The 11,015-nt window shown below is 37.3% G+C and overlaps 2 protein-coding genes and 1 long non-coding RNA gene across 3 annotated transcripts; 1 reads left to right on the top strand and 2 right to left on the bottom strand.

The window, feature by feature from the left end:
* Positions 1–474: 474 nt before the first annotated feature.
* Positions 475–2,139, bottom strand: LOC130719650 (uncharacterized). Its single transcript, XM_057570262.1, has one exon. The coding sequence runs from the start codon at positions 2,137–2,139 to the stop codon at positions 475–477; it is 1,665 nt and encodes a 554-aa protein (XP_057426245.1).
* A 2,386-nt stretch (positions 2,140–4,525) lies between these two features.
* On the bottom strand, positions 4,526–5,116 carry LOC130719649 (uncharacterized). Its single transcript, XM_057570261.1, has one exon. It carries the CDS (start codon positions 5,114–5,116, stop codon positions 4,526–4,528), a length of 591 nt encoding a protein of 196 aa, XP_057426244.1.
* Positions 5,117–7,071: 1,955 nt separating this feature from the next.
* Positions 7,072–10,555, top strand: LOC130721159 (uncharacterized). The gene is made up of 3 exons (XR_009013350.1): positions 7,072–8,412; positions 8,507–8,599; positions 10,240–10,555. It is a non-coding gene; the product is annotated as an uncharacterized LOC130721159 (long non-coding RNA).
* The last annotated feature ends 460 nt before the right edge of the window (positions 10,556–11,015 follow it).

The raw sequence follows: 11,015 nt of genomic DNA, 5'->3' as shown, positions 1-11,015 counted from the left end.
CCAGAATTCACACTTGGACAACTTCGCATACAACTTCTTATCTTTCAAAACTTGCAACACAACCCTTAGGTGGTCTTCATGTTCTTTTTCCGATTTAGAGAAAATCAGAATGTCATCAATGAATACTACCACAAACCGATCCAAATATGTATGAAAAATACGGTTCATGTACTCCATGAATACTCCCGGCGCATTAGTAACACCAAAAGGCATCACCGAATACTCGTAATGCCCATACCGAGTTCTGAACGCGGTCTTCTGAATATCATCTCCTTTCACTCTAATCTGATGATATCCTAACCTCATATCAATCTTAGAAAACACTCTTGCACCCACTAATTGATCCATCAAGTCATCAATTCTCGGAAGCGGATACTTGTTCTTAATCGTCACTTTATTCAGCTGTCTGTAATCAACACAAAGTCTCATACTTCCGTCTTTCTTCATTACTAACAACACTGGAGCTCCCCACGGTCATACACTTGGTCTTATAAACTTTTTCTCAAGCAACTCCTCTAATTGCTTCTTCAGTTCGGACAATTCAGATCCAGACATCCCGTACGGTGCCATGGATACAGGTCTGGTACCAGGTACAAGATCAATTGTAAATTCAACTTCTCTTTCTGGCGGTATATCAGGAATTTCATCAGGAAATACCTCAGGAAATTCTCGCACCACTTGCAACTCATCAGTTATAGCTTGATTCTCGATAGATAACGACGCCAACAACGAGAACATGTGCGCTTCATCTTGCATCAATTTCCTTAGCTGTTTACCAGTCATCAAGCCATCTTCTTCCTCTTCCGCAGTAGAAAACCTCAAGGATTTGTTATAACAATTGATATGAACGTAGTTATACTCTAACCAATTCATACCCAAGATCACATCTAGACCGCTTAACGGTAAACAAATCAAATCAACAACAAAGTCTCTGTCGAAGATCGACAAGGGACAACTCAAACACACACGAGAAGTAGTCACCGATCCCTTAGCTGGAACCTCGACGACCATTTCCCCTTTCATAGAAGACAACCCCAGACCCAATCTTTCAACACAAGCAGTGGCAATAAAACAATGAGTAGCACCGGTATCAGTAATAGTGATTAATGGCGTACTATTAATGAAACATGTACCTCTGATAAGTCGGTCCTCACTAGGTGTCTGAGTCCCAGCCAAAGCGAACACCTTGCTATCAAGCGCTTTCTTTGGTTTCTGACACTGAGTACTGATATGTCCTTCTTCACCACAATTGAAACAGACAGCTTCCTTATGCCTGCACTCAGAAACTGCATGTCCCGCCTTACCACAACGGAAACACCTCTTCACCTCAGCAGTAGTGCACGCAGTGCTCCTGTGACCAGGTTGTCCACATTTGAAACACACAATCTTAGCAGGAGCGTCTCCCCCACTAGTACTCTGACCTGGAGAAATTCTCTGTTTACCCTTTCCCGCATCATAAGGCTTGCCACGGTTCTGTTGACTCTTGCCTCTCTTATCGGTAACAACTTTGTGACGAGCATTGCTATCTTCTTCAAAGATTCTGCAACTATCAACCAAATCAGAGAAGACACGAATCTTCTGATATCCAACAGCCTTCTTGATATCACAGCGCAATCCATTCTCAAACTTGATGCACTTAGAAAATTCAGCACCTTCTCCATTGAAATGTGGGTAGAACTTAGCCAACTCAACGAACTTCGCAGCATATTCTGTCACTGACCGATTCCCTTGTTTCAGCTCAAGGAACTCAATCTCTTTCTTACCCCAAACATCTTCAGGATAGTATTTCCTCAGGAATTCCCTCCGAAACACATCCCAAGTAATTCCCTCGCCTGCAGCTTCCAATTTGTCGCGCATTTCCAGCCACCAGTCATCAGCTTCGACTGCTAGCATATGAGTGACATACCGAACCTTCTGAGCTGGGGTGCAATCCATCACACGGAAAATCCTCTCAATCTCCTTCAACCACTCCAATGCTCCATCTGGATCATGCTTACCCTTGAACACCGGTGGATTCTCTCTTTGGAAGGTCGCCAAACTACGAGATCCAGCATTCTCGTCAGCATTCGGCTGGTTCTGCATAGCCTGAGCCATCGCTTGCAAAGCAGCAGCAATCGCAGCATCATTCCTTCCAGCCATCTTATCACTACAATACAAAAATTAGTTAAAATGAAATACCAATACTCGATTGTTAGACAACTACGACTCGTTAACTTGACTAGACGGACAGACTTGCTCTGATACCACTAATGTAACGCCCCAATTCTAATCGGTATATATATTGAAAATATCAGAATGATAAAATTTCAAACGATCATGAGACATTACATAATCACTTAAAACATCAACATAATACTCTTGTAACAGATACATAGCACATAAACTTGAGAAGGACTCATAGCAGACGAACATAAAAATGATGAACATAACTGCGTTAAACATAACTATTCCTATGGCAGATAATTAATTTTTAATAATAAAAATAGTTCACTAAATCAATAAATAAACAGCGGATATAACGTCTTTAAAACTTAAAGAAAACATAGCATCTTGTTCACAACTTAACAGAAACAACTCCTCAATGATAACTTAATTCAACAACAAATATAACAGAAACGAAACAAGCGTCCATCCCCCCCCCCCCCCGAGTGCTACGTATCAGAGCAAGGACTCCAACTCAAAATAAAGGCTATAGACTACTCCTCCTGATTACCTGCACGTTACCAACAAGGGTAACATTCAAACAGAAGGGGTGAGATATCGAGTATTATAAATATAAGAATGGCAATGAATATGCTAGATTAATGCCACACCACTTCTTTTTACATTCATATAGCTCAGTTACTAAAACAGTCACAAATAACGTCATCGACTCGGATGCAACTTGAACACAACAAGGACTATGCATGTGCATGAGGTACCAACAGGGCTTCAGCCCTCATCACTAATTGCCAATTATTAGAGGCACAAGGCATAAACCTTCATCACAAAAAGCCAATACAGGCCATCACAGAGTATGCAGATGCTATGCGACTCGAAAGGGCGTATACATCTCATAATCATCACTTCAACATGAGGCATTGCACCTATATCACCACATCACTATCATCACTTAAAACCACATAATTCAGCACCTTATTCTTTTGGCTCATATTCAAGAAATCCTTAATCTTACTATAAAACACCAACGTTATACTACGTACTCAATTTGATTCATTCTAGCTTGCAGTAGGAAAGAAAACCAATTATAAGACAACTTTAAAGTTCATATAGCAGTTCAGGAATTACGCTCACGGCAGAAACATGTTTCAGTAGAGATAACCTACAGGATTCGTTACATGTTCAAAAATTACAAATGACCTCAATTTGAAAAGCTAACAGAAAACCCTACCACTTTCTAGTTCATCAAAGAATTTTCTGGGCACAAAAACAAGGTGAAAAATCACGTTGAAGTTCACTGGCAGAGATAGCAGATACAGACCGCAGAAAAACATGGTTTACTAAACTGAACTTACAGACCTCGTCTCTCAACCAAAAATTATGTGCCATATCATTCCATAAATCTCTTTCACAGGCCTACACTTTCTCAGTTCAACGCAACATTATTCGAGCACTCTAAACAGGCTCTAAAAGGCTTCGAAAGTCACGGTTCATACCAGGAAAATGACCAGTCTGTTTTATGTTCCAAAATAAGTGATTAAAGTTGTTTCTCATCAAACAAGACACAAAACCTAACAAGCATGCTACCTAACAGTCCTTATGTGTGTGATCATAAAGAAAATCAAAAGGGAACCTCAACCCAAAACTCCTAGCATACTGTGGATCTGCCCTCACCCCGTTCAATCACACAAAAGAAAATCCTAAAATCAATGGATTTCAAATCAGATTTCCAGAACATCATTAACAGCAACAATTCCACATCTCCCAAATCCCTAATATCATTAACCATAATTCCATTAGAAACTCAAAATCCCACCTTTACCTTTGGATTGAGTGCAGCTCCACGTTCCCGATCGAATTCTCCGAAGCCGATCCGCTCTCCCTCTCTTCCTGCTACTTCACGCACAACCTTCTTCCCTTTTTTCCCAAACCCTTTTTTTTTTCTTTTTAAATCTCCATTCTACCATTTTTCCACCTTAACCCTATTTTCAATATATTATAATTCCATTAATATTATTACCATCACAAAACTAAACCCTCTTAATTAATTACATACTACTAAAATTAATACTATTCTAATATTAATTTCTCCTGACTAAAATTTATAATTTACCCGATTATTAATTAATCGAATACAGGTGTTACAGACCATCCTTGTACCAGCGAGGAATTCCACCAATTGATAATCAGCTTCTCAAAATCTTTGTTTAGCAGCCAACTGTTGTAAAAAAGGAATGGTTTTGGTCCAAAGTCGGACAGTTCTAGCCTCAGCGAAACTGGTCTGTGATAAGATAGACTCCAAGTCATTGTTACTTGATTCATATCCTCAAAGCACTCTAGAGCTTCCTCATTGACCACCCAGCGATCAATCCTGCTCCACGATCTCCCCGTTCCGGGAGCTGTACCAAGCGTACTCTGAATTGTGGAAGGGTAAATCAATTAAGTTTTGGTTCTCCATGAATTCTGAAAAAGGCAACTCCGCTCCCCCATTGCCTCCACTCCTGTCTTGTAGGTTCAATGTCACATTGAAATCACCTCCCAGAATACAGCATCCCATTATGTTATTAATCGTTGCACCAAGCCAAGTGAAGAAGTTTTCCCTTTCTTCCGCCAGGTTAGGGCCATACACGTTTCCAATCCCACAACTTGAGCCATTATTTTTCATCTTCCCAAAGATGTATATGAACTTGTCCTCTTGAATCATCTCCTCCACAGAGAACACAGAGGGCTTCCACAGGGTCATTAGGCCCCCTGCAGAACCAGTGGCAGGAGAAAAAGTAACCTCAAGCTGTAGAGACTCAGCGAAATTTCTGATTATCCTTTCACTGGTTAGGTCCAACTTAGTTTCCTGTAGCAGGATAATTTTCGGCTGTGCTTTGCGTAGCAAATCTTTCATAGCTCTGCGTTTCTCCCCCCTTCCCACCTTCCCAACCCCTTCACATTCCATGTGATCCATTTCCGCTCCATTATTCAGCTGGTAAGAAACCCTTCAGCTCTCTATCCAGCCCGTCTACCGCTTGTTCGTCAGGACCCTCAAATTCAAGCCCCAGGACCTTCCCGAGCAGCCACACCTTCGTTGCCCTAGTCAGATACCTCCTTGTGGACCCGCAAGGAAAGGTATTTTCCCCAGCTAACACTGACCCAGGCGAGCTTACCGGCACCGCCCCCTTTGGCTTTCGACCCCTCTTCTTAGGTACCGTATGCGCGGGGCCTCCCACACTGTTCTGTTGAGGCACAAGGAGATCTAGTCTTCCTGGGTCTGCCGCGCTTCCTCGGGATTGTCGGAGAAGAACAGGATGTCTCAAGAGAATCGGGTATTTCCGAGTCACCCCCAGCAATTAAATTATTTAATAAATTAAATATTAAGAAAATGTAAAATAAAAGAGATTAATTAAGTGATGTGGATAATATAAAGACACATGTTGCAATATGATTGGTACACTTATACAATGAGTGATTTAACCCAATTTTCGCCATGAGTTATTTAGACAACCCCAATTAATTTAGAATTATTTATTTCCTAAATATTAGCCAACTGAAAAAGGAAGTTAGACCAATATATCATCATATCTAAGGTTAACAATGTTACAAGGTAGATTGAATATGTTATCATTGAAAGTGAAATGTTAGAATTGCATGATTATAAAATTCTGATAAATAATTTTACAGATAAAAAAGCTAGAAGATTAATATTTTATGTTAATTTTCTTAAAAATTCTCTAAAATTAAAGAAAGGCCCCTTAAACAATTTCGCCTAACACCCCAAAATGTCTAGACACGACCTCACTAAGAGCTTCATCAGCACTCTCCAAATGCTTAGTGGGTAATGATATATACACACCTCTTTTTTTATACATTTCATCTCCACCTATTTTTATTTCTATCTCTCTCCTTTTATCATCTATCACATCTTATACTTTCTCACTCTTACTTTTTCTTTTCTTTCTATCTCTCTCTTCCTCCACCTTATTCCACCTCATTTTGAGGTGTGAATAAATAATTATTGATTGTTAGTTTTTAGTTACAAATGGTACCAGGTGCAATGAACGTATGCATGACGTGGTAACAGACGAAGTTCATTCGAACCAGGTACGAAGCATTCTGTCATTGTCACGAACTTTTTGATTTTGATAAACATTGTATTGTTTCCGTTATGAGCGCAGCAACCAGAGTATAGTGAAATTGTTCTCGTCTTCTTATTGGCATCTTCTCATTAACTAGTTATTATCTTATTCATTGCTTTTCATATGAATCATCGAATTTATAATTTATAATCATCATTATCTATTTGTAAATAGTATCTAATTCCATGAACCTTGTCCCAATATATCATTAAAAATTGCGAGTATTCAAATGATTTAAACTTGTAAGCAGGGAACTAATCCACTAGTAATTAAAAAATGTACGAAGTGATAATTAACCAGCATATAGTAAGGGCCACCTTTGTCCATTGCATTTCATTTTCCTCCCTTCACTATAGTTATCCTTCATGAAAGTAGTGCTATAAAAAAAAGAAAGGATGATCATAAAAAATAATTGCGTGCAGTACACATTAGTAGGGTCGGCCCGAGGATAAAGTCACCCAAGGAAAGACTTTAGGCTCCCAAATTTTTTTCTTATCAAGTAAATAAGGCCTCGAAATATTTTTTTAAGTAAAAAAACTCACTTTAAAATTTGTTTTATGTCTCATTTAATGTTAGCCGACCCTGACATTAGCAGTCGTTTAAGTCACCATAAATTTTTACAGCGGTTAAAACACCGCTAATACGTACGTTGATTTGTATGATTGTTGGGAGTTTTTTTATTTTTCTTTAATTTTATCTGAGTTGTTATAAGTCAATTTCTATTTTTGTTCTTAATAATAAACTTTTGTTAAAAAATAAATTACAGTTGTTCAGTTGTTCTCTGTTGGTGGAGGATAAGGGCCAACTAATGCTCGTACGAGCTTTTGGAGCCACTCAGTGTTATGGCTATTGATATTGTTGGGGGAATACTCAACGATGTTGATCTTGTGGGTTTGCCGGGGAAGGAGCACGACTTGTCTTTAGTGCCTCCTTCCTTAGAGGGTCTGCCTTTCCTCCTTTAAAGGTGACTTCTTCTAGCAAGAATTTTCTGAGAGCAAAGAACGCGTGATTCATTGGAAAAGTTTTGAGTTTCGTTCACCCCGTCAACAACTTAGAAGTTATTCACAGATTGGGGAAAGAGATAAGTGTGTTCTTTCTTGGTGAAGTTTTTAGGAGCCTGTTCCCGGGATTTTTTTGTAGAGCTTTCATTTTTTGCACATCTTTGTAAGCTCTGCAAGATTTTTATTAGGTTTTTGGCGTTTGCTCCTTAGCTTCTAGTTTTTGCTCAACTCTTTTGTGAGGCCTTATGTTGGTCTTGGTAACTGTTGGGAGTTTTTTTTCTTCTCTTTGAGGGTTTTTCTTTGTGTTTCTCGTTGATTAACCTTGTTGGTGTAATCTTCACTTTCGCTCCTTCCGTGAGGGTTATATGACTTCTATCCTCATGGGCCTTTGGTGGATAATATTAATCTTTTAATTTTAATAATATATGTATAATATTAGAAATATGCATATAATTTTTTTGGTCAGTATTAGAAATTAAATACACAAGTGAGGTAGGGATCCACCGAGGAGTACTGGACCCAGAAATCTCTCTTGATTTATTTGTCCTGTTCTCTTAATTTATAGGGTGTCACAGATATAGTATTATATATTTAGAAAGTGGATGCACCATCGTACCACCTGAGAAACAACGCCCCAACTTGCATTTAACTTTACCAAAAGAGAAAAATTAACAAGTACGTATAGGTACATTTACTTATCAGTTTTGTTTCCAATGGGAATGTTTGAATTGGCTTCAGCTACTAGATTCTGGGTAAATGCATGGTACTGAGGTCACTTACCAAGGTTTCATCCCTGACCTGTTCAATGGGGCTGTTTTTGTTTTTGTCTTTTGTTAGATGAAATATATTAATGCAAATGGCTTTACAGGGATTCAATCCTAATTCCTAAATACATGAACCACGAGGTAAATGTATCTTCAGCGCAGCCTCAACTTTCTTGAATGTATACATGAACCTGCATTCTAGTCATATAAGAATGTATTAGACTAGACCACTCCTATATATAACTTGCCCAATTACTTTAATTTCCGAATTTTGACTACTAATAAACTAAGAAACAGAGATTGCTCTGTTTCATCTTATGGCTTTGATGCAAAAGAATTGAATGGAAGAGAGTCAAAATTATGGTATGCATCAATCTCATATAGATTGGAAGCTTTTCATCCTCTGATTTATCATATCTTCTTTACAAGTACTTGTTTCATTTTATCAAATTTGCAGGTAATGTATTTGTGCTAATGTGTGTGAAGATGAAAATGAATTACTAGACCTGCACTTCAATACATGATGACAGGGCGTAGCAACTGGACAGATGTAAGTACCAATTTACAATGTTTTTTTTTTACATAATGTTTTATTATTATTTTATAAACAATGTTTTATTTGTTTGAATAGCTTGATTAGTATTTCCCTTAAACCCCATTAGACATTTCCATATGTATAAAAGCATGATTTTAAAGGGATAAGATTATGTTGGAACATAAAGTACATCGGTGGGTTGAACTAAGCCCAACAAAGCCCAGGGGCCAGCTATCTAAAGACCAAGAGATGTGTAGTTCTTAAACGGTATGTAAATTCGTTAGGTAAAGTAAACTATGCGAGATCCTCTAAATACATGATTTTTCTAGGGTTTAAACTTATATTTTAAAATTTAGGAAAATCTAGTTTGCCTACGACTATACAATATATACCGTATTGTTCTATAAGTGTAGTTTTTTTGTATAATATTCTTAATTAATTATCAGGAAATCATTACATTAATTTTAAAAAATTTAAAATATCATCTTTGGTGTAGAAATTTAGGATATTATCTAACCATAGGTGTGTGTGTGAAAAACTCATGTGCTTAAAATTTGTTTTCATCAGCAATGAAAATTTTGTTGAAATTAAGTTTTTTTATCAGACAAAATTAAGCTCCAGCCCATTACAATGAAAGTATATAGAAGAAAACTATCAACTAAATACAATATCATATCAGTACTACATATTGAAGATACACCACATAGAATCCCAACTAGGCACTACAATGTTATATTCCTACTGTACTGACAACCCCACCAACAATTGCTGAACAAAACAGAAAACTGCAAGATTTTCACAAGAGTTAATTCTAGAGGCCCATGATTTCTAGTCAGGACGCATATTGCATAAAAAACCAAAGAAAACACAAGAAATTAGAACCAGTAATATTACTATTTGTTCCCTGCACAATAGCTGATTTCACAGACACTTCTCCTCATCAATTCAGCACGCAGAATGCAAGGTCAAGAAATTCAGCACCACAGCTCTCATAGAAAGAAATTAAACCCCATTTAGCTTTAAGCCAATTCTACTTAAGACCTCAATTGAGCTAAATCAACCACCCTACTCACATCCAATACATCATCAGAGAACACAACAATATATCTGCAAATCCAAATGGACCATGTAAATGCAATTCAAATTAAACTGCCCTTCTTCCATGAATTTGACTCTTGTTCCTACATTCAAACACATGTTGTTCAAAATGCATCCTATGATGCCAAACAATCCAAGAAAAAGATCAAGATATGAGGTGTTCAGTTCAGCCAATAAAGTTGAAATTACTTTGCCATGACTGATGTGTGTTCCAGAAAATTTAGGAAATTTAACTAACTTCCAAAACTTACTGTGCCAGTCAACTTTTACAACCTTTCAAACAATCAAATAATTTTCCTTTAGATTACAGTCATCCACATGATTGAGATTGAACTTCACCGAAATTCCTAGCAGCAGCTTCTTTAGAATTGAAGTTGACACTGTTACGTTTCTCCACACCCAAATTGACCAGATAAAAGCCTAATAAACAATAAGCCAATTCCACAATCTATAGATTAAATCAGCAACTCTGCCTGTATGTACGTTTAGATTTCCATTAAACTCAATGTAGATCCACGTTAAAGTTAACATGTCAAAATCCTACTTCTCTATTCCAGGTTTCTATGTTCTTCAAAAGCGCCATGAGATAAGCGTTGCGTTGAGTTGACTCAACACCAAAACAAAAATGCACCATGTCAAATGATCCAGTGACGCTAAACAGGATATTATATCTATCGATATTATCCCCAAACTTTGACAGCATCCATCTCAAAATAAGAAAAGAGACCAACTAACCCAATTACATAAAAGGTTCATTCTATGACATTCTTGTTTAGCTAAGTAGTTGGATATAATGTTAGATTCTCTGTATATGTGCAATTGACATGTTAACTTTCTGAAATCAATCCTGTTTAAATAATTGAGGAGTTTGCAAGGTCGATTCTCTTTTCAATTCATTCAATCCCTCGTGAAAGTTAAATTACTTTTTGGTATGACATTAATAATGTAGAATAAAAAAATGTAAAAAATTCAGAATTGTTTAAATGCCTAGCTAGTGGTCACTGGTCACCGATGAATTTTGAGAAAAATTCCAACACCACCATTTTGTGATTCCGTTTTTTTTATAGACAAATGTTAGTTGTTAGAAATGTTAGTAAATTAGTCTTTCCTCCGGGTTCGAACCCGGACCCTTCACCTTTATCCCACCCAACCTGTATGTCCCTAGCTCTTACCACTTGAGCAATCCTTCGGGGACACCTTCAATCTCGCTTGGGCTTGATTTATAAGTATATAGAACTTATTAATATTCATTACGAATTTTTCTATTACTTCTCAAATCACTAGAGGAATTTCTAAATAAAGGGGAAATAATTTTTTTTCTTTTCATCCTTTT

Source organism: Lotus japonicus, chromosome 5 (assembly GCF_012489685.1).
Source record: "Lotus japonicus ecotype B-129 chromosome 5, LjGifu_v1.2".
NCBI classification, from domain to species: Eukaryota; Viridiplantae; Streptophyta; class Magnoliopsida; order Fabales; family Fabaceae; genus Lotus; species Lotus japonicus.
This window is presented reverse-complemented; position numbering and strand designations above follow the sequence as displayed.

Coding starts and splice junctions, on each gene's coding strand:
- LOC130719650 (XM_057570262.1), bottom strand. CDS start 2,139: ATGGCTGGAAGGAATGATGCTGCGATTGCTGCTGCTTTGCAAGCGATG.
- LOC130719649 (XM_057570261.1), bottom strand. CDS start 5,116: ATGGATCACATGGAATGTGAAGGGGTTGGGAAGGTGGGAAGGGGGGAG.